The sequence below is a fragment of the Pongo abelii genome, chromosome 11 (genome assembly GCF_028885655.2).
Source record: "Pongo abelii isolate AG06213 chromosome 11, NHGRI_mPonAbe1-v2.0_pri, whole genome shotgun sequence".
NCBI lineage: Eukaryota > Metazoa > Chordata > Mammalia > Primates > Hominidae > Pongo > Pongo abelii.
Window position 1 is genome coordinate 81236869 of NC_071996.2, and position 13705 is coordinate 81250573.

A 13705-nucleotide genomic window follows, 5' to 3' on the forward strand; every position below is an offset into this window, starting at 1 on the left:
TTCGTAGAGGCTGAAGGGAAAATAAAAATGCTTTTTAAAAGCAATTTGTGAGTTGGACAGGCGGGAGCTGGGAGGCAAGCATGCAGAGGGATACAGGAGATGGGTAAGAGTGGCATAGTCAGGTTCTATGTCCAGTTTCCTCTCCAGGGGAAAAGGAGGGAGAGATGGTTTATTTCTGGATGACCAGTGGATCAACAAGCAGCATAGGAGGCCCCAAATTTCAGAATGACTTTGAGGAGGTTGCAAATAATTAACATGGAAATGTACCAGTTCTGAAATTAAAGTAATAGCCATTAGGCAAAAGAGCTTTAGGTGCTTGAAACTAACCTGAAAGTTTGTGAGACTATTGCTTAATCAAATATTTTTCCTTATGCCATTCTTATATTAATTATATTCAACAAAGAACTGGCAATTTTCACATAAAAACTGTGGCTGGAGAATTGTTGTGCCTAGAGACATGCCTAGAAAGAGCTCTGAGTGGAAAGGCTTCATGTTCTGAGCAAATCACTGGACTAAAGCCTCCAATGAGAGCCATGAAAAAGCCTCATAGAGTTCAACTCTATATTCAGTGACTAGAAATGCAATACTGATAACCAACTATGATGCTTCTCTTCAATTAGAATACTGAAACCCTTCAAACAGGTTTTTGCATTATTATGATAATTTAGCAATAGGGATAGCGTCTCATGATGTGAAATGGTCAGCACTGGCAAATTGTTAAACATTCATGTACAGTTTAAGGAAAGTTGCTTCTATGAAAACTATATAACAACATAATAGACACTATGGGGGCAAGTTCTATAAAAAAGCCATATTTATTCTGGGCCATGATTCAGAATACATATTCATGGCCTTCTAGCAATTTGAGAATTGTGTACATGCACTCTTTAGGTTCACTGGAAACATGGATGCATGTCTTCTTGTTAGCATCTGTTTTCTCAATTATATAGTTTGTAAACTTAGACCCACCATACAGAATACACATAGAATAAAAAAGTAAGGAGGAAATTTTTAAAAATTCTAATAATGTTCAACGTGATTATGGGTGATTTTTCTTATTTTCCAAAATGTTTGTTACATAGCATACAGCATAGCTTTGTGTAAATATAATAAGAATGTTGGTTTAAAAAGTTGCACAGATAAATTGAAAGTATTTACCTAATACATCAACAATAATTGTCTTCTTTCTTTCTCCGGCTTCATTTTTGGCAAGAAGAGAATAGACACCTTGATGGCTCCTCTGGCAGTTCTTGATGACCATGGATGAGCTAATGGCTGTGGTCTCAATGGTGGCTTCTTGAGGTAAGGTTCTTTCATTCATGTTCCAGGTGACGGTTGGAGGAGGCTTTCCAGACACATAGGCAATGATTCGGATCACCCCTCCAGCATGGACGACAATTCTATCTCTGACACTGGCATCTAGCTGAAGGTCAGGTAAAACTGGAAGCAATTGAAAATTACAAATGTGATTTTTCCCCTTCAATCTGAAACATAAATACTGATGGCATAAAAGAAGGATTGATAATTACCAAGTCTGTCCTTCATTTCAATGACATCTGTGACCTCTCCAGGTTCTCCAATGCCAGCAATGTTGACTGCTCTAACTCTAAATTTGTAGAATGCTCCTTCCTTTAATCCTGTCACAACAAGCTTTGTTCCTCTCACTTCTTTATCTTTACCCTGGGGAGAAATCATACACATTTTATAATTAGAATAGTTCTTTGTAGCTTCTCGCTTTAATGGCTTCCTAAAGCATCACCAGCAGCCTATTTAACTGTTTACTCTGGGAAAATTGTTGCTGGTTTAGGTTTTAGGGATCAGATATTACAGGCAACACTGAATGGAATAACTTGGCAGGAGTTATGCTTTAAAATTATTGTCAAATGATTAAACCTTTATTTATTTATTCCACATTCCAGGGTTTATAACCAAAAGATTAGTAATAACATGACTTAACTTTTGATTAGATTTCTGACATTAACAGATGTTTGGAATATGAGTTAAAATTATGCTATTTTCCTGATTTCTTAATCCAAAAAGTATAGACAGAAGTTAAAGGGATTGAGAATAACTATGACATTTTTAGTTTATTCATAGTGCATTTCCTTAGTGCCAAGTTTTCCTACCTTTTCCCATTCTTCTTTTCCTTCTTCTTTATATTCAACGATGTATCCAGTTACTTTGGATCCACCATCTTTTAGTGGGGGAGACCACTCCAGATCTGCAGATGATTTAGTCCAATCTGTCACTTTGGGAAATGGAGGACCAGGAGGGGCTGCAAAGAGCCAGTATACATTAGTATTCTTGACTTTTCCAAGGCACTTTTGGAAAATAAGATTTAAAAAAAAAGGAATGGTTTCAAGGTTTACCAATTGGATCTCTAGCAGTCACTGGGTCTGATGGCAGACTTGCTGGACCCACGCCAGCAGCATTGATTGCATATACCCGGAATTGATAGTCGGAACCTTCAATAAGACCAGTCACTTTATAAGAAACACCCAAAGTCATGGCTTTGATAGGATCTCGGTTAACTCTCTTCCATCTCTTTGAAGTGGTGTCTTTCATTTCCAGCCAGTACCCTGTCACAGGAGAGCCTCCATCATATTCTGGCTCTTCCCAGTTGACGGTCATGGAGTTACGAGTCACGCTGCTAACTGTTGGTTTATCTGGTGCTCCAGGGACAGCTGTGAAAAAGATCATATTGATTATAAGAAATTTAAAAAAAAAAAAGTAAAAATGGCTTTGTACGTGAAAATGTTCTACTTACAGAAGAGGTTTCTTGCTGTTTCAGGTTCACTGTCAAGAGGTTCTCCAATGCCATATTTATTCTGGGCCATGATTCGGAATACATATTCATGGCCTTCTAGCAATTTGGGAATCGTGTACGTGCATTCTTTAGGTTCACTGGAGACATGGACCCATGTTTTCCTGTTAGCTTCTCTTTTCTCAATTACATAATTTGTAATCTTAGACCCACCATCATCTTTAGGTGGAAACCAAGATAGTGTCATTTGCTCTGCTGAAACAGATTCAAATTTTATGGGTCCCACTGGAGGGCCAGGACGACCTAAAATGGTTTAAAGAAGGGACCCTTTATCAGTCAGATGATTTTAAAGCCAAATGTTATTTATGAACAGAAAAACAAGTAGTTTTAACCAAACCATGCAGTCTTTACCCAGGACATTCAGTCTCATCTCCTTTGATGCTGTTCCCAGATTATTTACAGCTGTGATGGTATATAAGCCAGTGTCACTCCTGCGAGACTGTGGAATAACTAAAGTGCAAGTATCATCCACCACCAGTTTGTTGACATGGGTGTCATAGAGAACAGGTTCTTTATTATCAGGCTTCTTTGGAGGAGCTTTAAACCAGGTTAGTGTCGGGAATGGCACACCTTTAATTTTGGCCACAATGTTAACATCAGTTCCTTCTTCAACCTCCATGAATTCTTTTAGATCAACTGATGGTGGGCCTAGATTATTAAAAAAAAGTTGTCATTAGGAGCAAAAAGCATTGAGGGATAGAAAGTAGAATTCACAGTTACTATAAAGTTGCTTGGATCCACTGTAGTCAGACTTTGTAGCTCAGCCCAATATAAAGAATGGTTCTGTCTTTAACACTTTTACAGTAGTTTGGGGAGCAGGTACATGGGGTCAGCATCTTTTATTGGATCTACATGTGGCTATATATCAGTGCTTGCCTCACTTTATTTGGCATCATTATGTATGTAATGATGTGTATTATTATATTCTCATATCCTGACAAAAGGGAAGAGAGGAGATTGTAGTAGGAGAGTATCATGGGATGCTCTCTTTAATATTTACGCAGAATTGTGAAGGGATACATAAGAAGGTGAATTCCCCTTTTAAGAAATATAACTGTTAATAAAAGGAAAGCAATTTTCCATTTTGCACAAATTTAGGACAGAAATATTCAAAGAGGGTAATGACTACAGTTTCTTTGAACTTAGATGAGAGACTAAACAAATACACAACAGTAGTGATGGTAATTATCAGAGGAAAAATATTACCATATATTTTTTTATATATATATATATATATATATATATATACTTCATTAAAATAGATATATCTTTTCTTATATAGAGAAATAGAAACTTGATTGTGAAGATAAATGGGTCTCAGCAGTTGCTAAGAAAATGACTAGTTACTTTCTGTCCCTTTTGAGGAGCATGCAGAGAAATTGTTTTAGCCTCTGATAAATAAAACAGCCTGCCATGAGAAAATTACAGCAAGGAAATTACAGACATCATCTCCTTTGAATAGGGAAAAGGTAACAGGTAAGGGAATGTGAAAATTCTGTGGAAATTGAGGGAATGAGTAATTGAGTAATGTGCCCATGTCTACATTCAAGCCATAGTAGCTTCATAAGGTACAGATATAGCTCTTTTAATTTTGAACTATTGTTGAACACCTAGGAAGGCAGCTGTAAGGAGGACATTCTTTGTCAGTACATTGGTACTTACATGTCTGGTCTTTGACAGTCACAGGGCCAACAGTGGCTGAAGGCTTGCTGACTCCTGCAGCATTGACAGCTTTGACTCGGAATTCATATTCCCCACCCTCTACTAGGTCTTCGACAGTAAATTGCAGTTCTTCCACATCACGCTTATTGCACTGCCTCCAGGCTTCTTTCTTTGTCCCAGTAGGGTCCCATGCAAGGCACTCAACAATATAGTGGGTAACAGGGGAGCCCCCATCATTCTTCGGCGGTTTCCATGACAGATGCACTGTGTTCTTTGTGATGAGGCCAATCTTGAGTTTAATAGGAGGATCAGGAGGATCTTTAAAAATAGTTAAAGGAAGTATTAAGCATTGTTTATAATAATATACTTCAATTTTGAGAAGATATTTTAAATTTAGATTTTAAAGCTTACATATCGGATCTCTGGCAGTGGTCCTCTGAATGGTTTCCACAGGTGGGCCAATACCAAAACGGTTTTCTGCTCGCACACGGAAGAAATACTGCTGTTCGGAGAGGAGATCAGGCACTACAAATGTGGTGCTTCCACAGTCTGGATTGACTTTGGTCCAGGCTTTTCCATCAATAGTCCTCTTCTCGATAACATAGCCTTTGATCCTGTCTCCTCCATCGTCGTCTGGCATCTTCCATGAAAGTCTGCAACTACCCCTTGTGATATCACTGACTTTCAGATCTTTGGGTGGGCCTGGTACATCTGTTGGATGTAAATCACAATATAAGCAACGTTCCTTAAATGCTTAAAAATAATTTGTTTTTATTCTGTAGCAACTTTCAAAGTCTTTCTTACCCATGACTTTAACTCTGCAATTTGCAGTCTTTTGTCCTGCTTTATTCTTGGCCGTGATGCTGTATTTGCCTGTATGAGATCGTTTACACTCCGGAATAATAATTACTGAGGAGTTTTCAGCAGTCTCCAGCTGTACAAAGAAAATAGTAGTCATACATTGAATGAAATCATAGCAATATTGAAGTCAACCATATTCTGAATTATTTTAATTATTATTTTTTTACCTGTGCATCTTCGGGTATGTCATGAACTCCATCCTATTAGAAAAGGAGACAGCCAGTTGTAGTATAAATACTCCTTATAGTGATTCAGTGGAAAAAAGAGGAGAATGGTTATTTTCTTACCTTCATTGCTTTCTTTGCCTTTCCATCAAATTCCCAAGATGATTTTGGTGTTGGGCGTCCCTTGATGACAGCAGGAATCCTAATCTGTGAGCCAGCTTTACAAACCAGACAGTCCTGTGCTCCAATGTCAATGAAAACTTCTGGTTCCTCTGTAATACCACATACAATTTAACAGGATTTAGCTCATATTTGTCAAAAGTAATTGAAATATATTCAGTAAATTAATCAATTTCATAATAAGATCAAAAGAGGAATACATAAACTGAGTAAGTAATAGTACCTTGAATATCAGTGGCAGGGATCTCCCCAGTTGTATCACTTGGTTCAGATTCACCAGCTTCATTGACAGCTTTCACTCTGAATCTGTACTTCCTGAGCTCTTTCAGATTAGGCACCACACATTCACAGGTAGTTATAAGTTTGTCTGGTTCATTTACTCTTTTCCAGTCAGTAGTACCTTCTTCTTGCATTTCTACAATGTATCCTTTGATTGGGCTGCCACCATCTTTGGCTGGAGGTTTCCATCCTAGTGAGATGCTTGACTTTGTTTTATCTTTAACTTCTGGGCAAGAAGGTGGCCCCGGTGGAACTAATAACAAAAGAAAAAAAAAAAAGCTTCATCAGATTTTGAAGCTGATGAAGTGCTAGAATCTTTTACTATGCATGATCATATATTATTTTAATCTATTAAAATATTAAAATAGAAATGCTAAAAGGAAATACAGTTGCCTTCTAGAGAAGAGAATGAAAGGAAATGGTCTATTTTCCTTTAGCATTAATGCAAAAACAGAGAAAGCAAACACCTAACTGGGAATAGAAAGACTACTTCCTATCTTGTTAGATTTACATTCTATTTACACATGATTGGTAAAAAACTACTTTACTTTTGAGATCCCTTTGAAGAAATTCTACAATAGCCTTTACTGAAAACATGATTTAAATTTAATTTGCCACAATATGAAAATTTAAAAACGATTCCATCAATAGCTAGTAAACCTTTGAACACAAACTAATCTTAATGCCCTTTAGGGACAGGATCAGTGTCTACAATAATCCCATAACAATCCTTTACCTTTCTGAAAGTGCTTTACAATTACAGAAATTCTTTTACTGCACTTGTCTTTTTAATCTTAACCTTTCCCCCTCCAGTGGTTAATATAGATCCTTGCACATAGCACATGTTCAATACTAGTTTGCAAATGAATGAATAACTACCTCATTATATATGTATATATGCTCCACATAGCACTTGAGTATTTAAAATTTTCTTTTTAACAAATAATTTAATTTTTCTTCTATAGAGAATCTAATCAGATATATAGCAAATAGGATGAATTATTATGGCCACAGTATTTTTTAATTTTTGAACGAATCTGCTCACAGATCTTTTAGAAGAATTTTCTCTCTTATTTGACCTCACAGACTATGCCTGAGAATCCTAAATCTTTGTTCAATAATATTATTGAAAAGCTAATAACATTTTGTTTTTTGTTGAATTCCTACTGGAAGGTCTGACTGTTTAGTGGGAGAGATGATTTCCCCAGTATCTAATGAGATAGAAATGTATTTAAAGTATCAGAAGAGATAGGAGTTTATAGTCCAGGTCTTTATTATTGTGATTCCTCATAAAATATTTGGTTTAATCCAAGAGTTTACAAACTGCATGATTTTATGTATGTGTGTATGTATATATATGTGCATGTATGTATACACACATAAATATATACTTCTGATAGTCTATGTGAATATGAACCTTTTTTATTTTAATAAATAAAATAATTTGGCATAGAAAAATATAAGAAATTTAAGGCAGAATTATCCATTTAGTGACTTTGTGCTTTAGAAATTAGTCCCCAGAAACAGAAGCATACTTACATATGGGATCTCCTGCAACCTCTGGATCTGATGGTTCACTGGGAGGACCAATTCCTGCAGCATTTATTGCCATGGCTCTGAACTGGTATTTAACGCCTTCAAGCAAACGAGGAACATTAAATTCCACGCCTTTCAATCCCACTTTGGTTATTGGTGCTCGGCTAACACGTGACCAATAAGGACTTCCCTCTTCTCTTTTCTCCAGCCAGTAGCCAGTAATTGGAGAGCCACCATTGTCCAAAGGAGGAGTCCAGCTCACTAGCATTGATCCTTTGGTGCGTGCCAAAACTTTTGGTTTTCCTGGAGGTCCAGGAAGGCGATAAGGATCTTGAATGACTACTTTATCTGATTTGCACTCATCACTGATTCCATATTTATTCACTGCCCTGACTCGGAACTCATACTGACCATTGGGGATAAGTTTCCAGATCTAGAAATTAGAAAAATAGAAATTTATTGAAGAGAATATACTTATACTGATTTTCACTCATTTAAAAATTCAACTTATTTTGGGAGGGATGACTATAAGGAGAAATAAATATATAGACTCAAAACATGGGAAGACAGAGAAAAGGAGAAAGCTTTTTTAAAATAAAAATATGTAGATGTATTGTACCTGATAGTGGATCTCAATTAAAAGAGTATCTGTGTATCAAACGCTATGTACTAAGGAGCCTTATGTGTGTGGGGCTAAACACTACAATAACAAAATAACAGCTTATTGTGTGTGGTTTTGAGTTTAATTATCAAATTCCAAGGTTATACTAAATGGCATCAAACCAGAGTCATGTACTTTTAATGTGTATAAGAAAATGTTTAGAAGAGTTTACCCCATATCTTTTCTCTACAGCAGTGTTGGTGACTTCCTCCCATTCTGCTTTCTTCCTACTTGCATCACGTTTGTCAATAACATAATGGGTGATTTCACTGCCACCATTATCAAGAGGGGCATCCCATGTCAAGTAGCAAGATTCAGCTTTAATGTCAGTAACAGCAAGATTTCTTGGTGGGGATGGGCGGTCTGGAAAGGAATCAACAGAGAATATTGAGAAGGCAATTCTTAAACAGACACTGGATGCCTTTTTGATGTAAGAAAGCAAGTCACTTACCATATACTTCAACGTGAACATTTCGGAACACTGAGCCAAGGCGATTGGAAGCAGTAACTGTGTAGGTGCCTTTGTCCTCCCGGACTGCTTTGGGAATGCTAAGCTCAGTTTTTGCCTCACTTCGGGATACCTCTTCCTTGGTTATCTGAAGTGCATCAGTGGGTTTTTCAATTACAGTTTCATTTTTGGACCATTCAATCTTAGGCATTGGAAGGCCTGTCACATCTGCAGGGATGTGGACAGGCTCTCCTGCCTTAACTTTGATAGTGTCTCCTCGAACACTCAGACGCAACTTAATAGTTGGAGGCACTGCAAAGAGAAGAGAAAGAAAAAAAGTAACAAAGTCATAAGGATGTTTTTTCAACTTATGGGATAAAGGCACACTGTAAAATGCATTAAAATTATTATTATATTCAGATTCCGCACCTTCATCATCTTGTATGACTACATTAAGAGGTAGGGATGGTTCACTTTCACCAATTTCATTGACAGCTTTGACACGGAACTCATACATTTGGTGTTCATCAAGATTTTCAACCAGAAAAGATGTGGTTGGGCAGAGTCGCTTGTTAACTCTTTCAAAGTCAGGTTTGTCGTGACGCCGTTTTTCAATGATATATCCTTGGATGGGACTGCCACCATTACTGCGGGGCTCTTTCCAGTCAAGGGTGATAGTGGACTTTGTCCTTTCAGTGTATGTGAGCCTCTCTGGAGATGTTGGAGGACCTTTAGCCGGAGGCAAGTGAAAATGATTAGCATGAGATAAATATTCATGTAAGAAATAGTATTTCACTTCAACTTAATTATGTAAAAAATAGCCTTCTGTTTGGCATAACCTTACATCCTTATTTAAAATCATTCCTAAAACTTGTCAGTTGCCAAAACTATAGACATTCCTGTAGACAGAATTTTTCTTAGCAAACTTTTCATCAAGATTATCAGTGAAAAATAAATCAAGGGCACGTATGCTTTTTTAATTTAACATTTTAGATTGTTTACCTTTGTAACTGGGGATGCTTCTAATTCTAATGAACTAGGAAAGTAAGTCTGTGAAGTTTTGCTTTGAATGACCAGCTGAGAGCAAAGTGTCTTTTCTTTTATTAACAGATAGTGGATATGTCTACGAACATACTTTGAGTCATGTTGCCTCACATGTGGGTTCAAAATATGGTGGAAAGAGGATGTATGTAATGCTGCTGAAGTTTTCTTTCCTGAAGGACCAAACTAAGAGTTAAGCTTTCAGTGGTAAAACTAGACCCAATCCATACTTGTTGACTGTTATTGCAACCAGAAGGAGTGGAAGCTCAGCTCTGTTCTGGTGCCTCTGGCACAGCCTGTGGTATATTGGACATTCATAGACGAGCTGCAGCAGTGGTATAGGATGTAATTTTTTTTTCAGGGGGTGATGGTGAAGGAATAAGTTCTTCTGTCTCTTGAGGAATGGTTCTTCCTCAAAGGCTTTGCTTTCTGAGATGGGATGTCAGTGTGCATTACTGTCTGTGCAATTTTAGTGTTTTGTATTGATTTCTGGAGATTCCCTCTGGTTGGTTTTCTATTCTTTGGAGGCTGTTTCTGGTTTTGGGCCTCTCTATCCTTCCAGTATGGGGACTTTTTGAATATAGAGGAAGACTAAGGCATTTATCCTCAGGAATTGTCTAATCTTTTAGAAGAACATTGAATTCTCTTTAACTACTACGCTAGTAAATTTTAAAAACCCGACTTCCAATGTGTTCTACTGGAGAGATATAATATGTCTAAACTACTTCTAGGTTATTATTAAGCCCCTGTAGATCCAAGTTTTTCAGTACAAGAAACCATGCTGATTAATATACTTACAGCCACAAATTACATTGAAATTATAGCAAATATGATATCTTTAATGTTGTTAATAGTTTTTTGATTTACTTTTCTTATTACTCTTTAGCTATAGATTTTGAGACTATTGGGAGTTTGAAGCCATAAAGCTCAGTAAATAATATAACTAGAAGCAAAACATTATTCTACAAACACAATGAAACCTTCTCTTTTACCTAGTGGGTCAACTGCAAGAATTGGTCCTATTTCAACAGGAGGGCCACAGCCAAACTTGTTCTTGGCAATAACACGGAACTTATATTCTTGTCCCTCAAGCAGACCTGTGATGTCACATTTAGATCTCTCAGTCTCTATTGGTTGTCTCCAAGTATGCATCTTGGCATCTTTTCTTTCAATGATAAAGCCTGTTATTTCACTTCCTCCATCATCTTCTGGATCAGACCAGTTAAGTAGACACATTTTTCTGTTTGTTACAACAGGTTTTAAATCAAGAACTGGACCAGGGACATCTGAAAACAAAACAAAGCCAAAAATCAATGTAATAAGATAGTATCACTTGGGAAAATCCTGTGAAAATCAGTGCAACATTCCTTACCAAAAACTTCTACCCTGGCTGCTGCAAATTTGGAACCACAGCTATTTGTAGCTGTAATCACGTATCTGCCATGGTCTTTTCGCAGTGCATCCTTGATAATTAGTTCAGATTTGGTTCCAACGTTGTCTATTACAACGCGGTCTTTATCCAGCTCCCCTTCTTCTTTGGTCCATACTTTTGTAGGTACAGGGCGACCAGTCACCACAGCTGGAATTCTAAGAGTCTTCCCAGCCATTATTTGTATTCCACCCTTGACAGAAACATCCAGTTCCACAGTTGGAGGCTCTGTTGAAAGAGAACAGTCATACATTAGCCCATGAAAGATTAAAAAATAGTCCCATGTAGAGAAAATATCCATAATTTTATTCCAATAACATTAAGTACCTTGTGGTTCAGCCACAGTAACAGGTTCTGTTTCTCCAGGCGGTCCTTCCCCTGCGGCATTGACAGCACTCACCCGAAGTTTGTAATCAGCACCCTCTCGGATTTCTTTGACGGTGTACTGACGGACCTTGATCATCTTCTCTGTGCAGCGTGACCATTCATTTGTGCCAACCAACTGCTTATCAACAAAATAGCCAACAATTTCCCCACCACCATTGAAAGCTGGGGGTTCCCATTCTAGTTCAATAGTTGTAGAGCTTGTGTCAGTGACTCTTGGGATAGGTGGCCCAGGAGGAGCTAGAATGAATGAAGATATACAAATCAAACTCCCCGATGGTTTTAAAATGTACAATAGCTTGTTCCACTCCACCTTCTTCTTAAGGAACTACTTACAGATTGGATCATGTGCTGTTTTGGGATCTGAAGGTGGACTGAACTTTCCAGGTCCAGCTGCATTTTCAGCACATACTCTGAAGACATAGGTGAGTCCTTCTAATAAGCCATCTACATTGGCTTTCAAGGCATTCAGAAGGCTTTTGTTGACACGAGACCAATGTGTACTATTAACTTCACGTTTTTCAAGCCAGTAACCCAAAATGGGGCTTCCATTATCTTTTGGTTCATTCCATTTCACTAGCATACTGTTGCTGGTAACATCTTCCACAGTGGGCTTATCTGGTGCATCAGGTGGTCCTGATAAAAAAATAACATTTGAATTAAATTTCCCAATATGACATAAAAATGCAATTTTAAAAGCTGTAGTAATTATATACCAAAGTACATGGTAAAAAGGCAAACTTTAGATGCCAAAGGAAACTTACCAAATGGATCTTTAGCTACAAGTGGCTTTGAAACACATGGTGGACCTGGCCCAAATCTGTTTTCAGCTCTTACACGGAAGAGGTACTCTTTTCCTTCAATTAGTTTTGTTACTGAATATTTGCAATGTCTAAGTGTTGAAGTGACAACAATCCATTCTGAGTCGGGCTTTGTCTTGTCTTTCTTTTCCAAAGTGTAGTTTATGATTTCACTGCCACCATCATCAAGGGGTGGTTCCCATTTACAAAGGACTGAGGTCTTTCTGATATCTTCAAATACAAAGTTGATTGGTGGTCCCGGTGTATCTAATATTTCAAAAGAGAACGGTAATCAAAAATTTGTGTGGGAAGGGTTGCTATGGAAAATATAAATGGGAGCATGCTCCTCTGACATGATTTCTGGTTTTCCCACATCTATCTTTGTATTCTATTAGCTAATAAATAACAAGATCAGGTGATTTCTTTTACATGGCCAGCAGATAAAATATGATTGAGGATAACTTGCTGAAGCTATGTCCCATTTCTTTTAACTCTCCCCCAAACTTTTTATTTTTATGTTTTACTAAAACCTTTTCCATTGGAAATTGTAGTTTTAATGACTCACCGAACACACTGACAGTACAAGGAGCTTTTGCGATACCGTGGTCATTTTCAGCTTTGATCATATACAGACCATGGTCAGGTCGGAGAGAATCTCGGACGCGTAGCTGAGATTCTCCCTTTTTGCTATTGTCAATACTCAAACGCTGTGTCAGAGGCAGGACAAATGGTTCTTCTTCTTGAACTTCACCCTTCCTTCTCCTAACCAAGGGTGCTACCCGCTTCTTAATTTCCTCTGGTACAATAACATTTTCATCCTTTATCCATGTAATAGTTGGGTAAGGTGATCCAGAAATACTTGCATCAAGTGCTATTTCATCACCTCGTTTCACTTCTAGGCTTGTTCTCAGAATGACTTTGGGGGCATCTATAATGATCATAACCAATAAATGTTTTCAATTCTGATGAAAATAACTGACAAAACATTATTTTCATTTATTTCAAAATGGGAAAGTGGCAACTCCTTGAAACAAAACTTACCAATGGGATCTACAGCTTTGGTTGGAGGAGTAGCCCGAGAAGGTTCACTAATACCCGCGGCGTTCTCTGCTCGCACACGGAATTGGTACTCTTTCCCCTCTTCAAGTGCTTTTGCTGTATAAGTCAGGATTGGTACCAGGTGTTCATTGCATCTCTTCCACCTTTCTTCACCCTTAGCAATCTTCTCTACGATGTAGCCCATTATCTTGCTCCCTCCGTCATACAAAGGTGGCTTCCATGTAATAGTCATTGCCTCCGCTGTAGGATTATGAACCTCTACATCTACAGGTGGATCAGGGGGTTCTGAAGAACAAGAAAAAAAATGTTAGTATCAGGAAAACCACCTTCTTAAAACAAAACTATGGTTTATTAGTTCTTAGCCATAGTGCATCCAT

At 37.7% G+C, this 13705-nt stretch overlaps 1 protein-coding gene across 1 annotated transcript in view; it reads right to left on the reverse strand.

The window, feature by feature from the left end:
• TTN (titin) overlaps positions 1–13705 on the reverse strand; it is a 277620-nt gene that overhangs the window by 70473 nt on the left and 193442 nt on the right. Inside the window, exons 271-293 of the mRNA XM_063712900.1 lie at positions 13311–13613; positions 12835–13197; positions 12234–12536; positions 11806–12105; positions 11413–11709; positions 11029–11313; positions 10649–10942; positions 9045–9344; positions 8619–8927; positions 8340–8530; positions 7510–7939; positions 5915–6223; positions 5635–5783; positions 5515–5547; positions 5291–5420; positions 4898–5197; positions 4487–4804; positions 3176–3472; positions 2768–3067; positions 2370–2684; positions 2127–2275; positions 1530–1680; positions 1159–1440 (exon numbers count right to left, since the gene is read on the reverse strand). Coding sequence (XP_063568970.1) covers positions 1159–1440; positions 1530–1680; positions 2127–2275; positions 2370–2684; positions 2768–3067; positions 3176–3472; positions 4487–4804; positions 4898–5197; positions 5291–5420; positions 5515–5547; positions 5635–5783; positions 5915–6223; positions 7510–7939; positions 8340–8530; positions 8619–8927; positions 9045–9344; positions 10649–10942; positions 11029–11313; positions 11413–11709; positions 11806–12105; positions 12234–12536; positions 12835–13197; positions 13311–13613 — 6108 coding nt within the window. The remainder of the gene's footprint in view (positions 1–1158; positions 1441–1529; positions 1681–2126; positions 2276–2369; positions 2685–2767; positions 3068–3175; positions 3473–4486; positions 4805–4897; positions 5198–5290; positions 5421–5514; positions 5548–5634; positions 5784–5914; positions 6224–7509; positions 7940–8339; positions 8531–8618; positions 8928–9044; positions 9345–10648; positions 10943–11028; positions 11314–11412; positions 11710–11805; positions 12106–12233; positions 12537–12834; positions 13198–13310; positions 13614–13705) is intronic.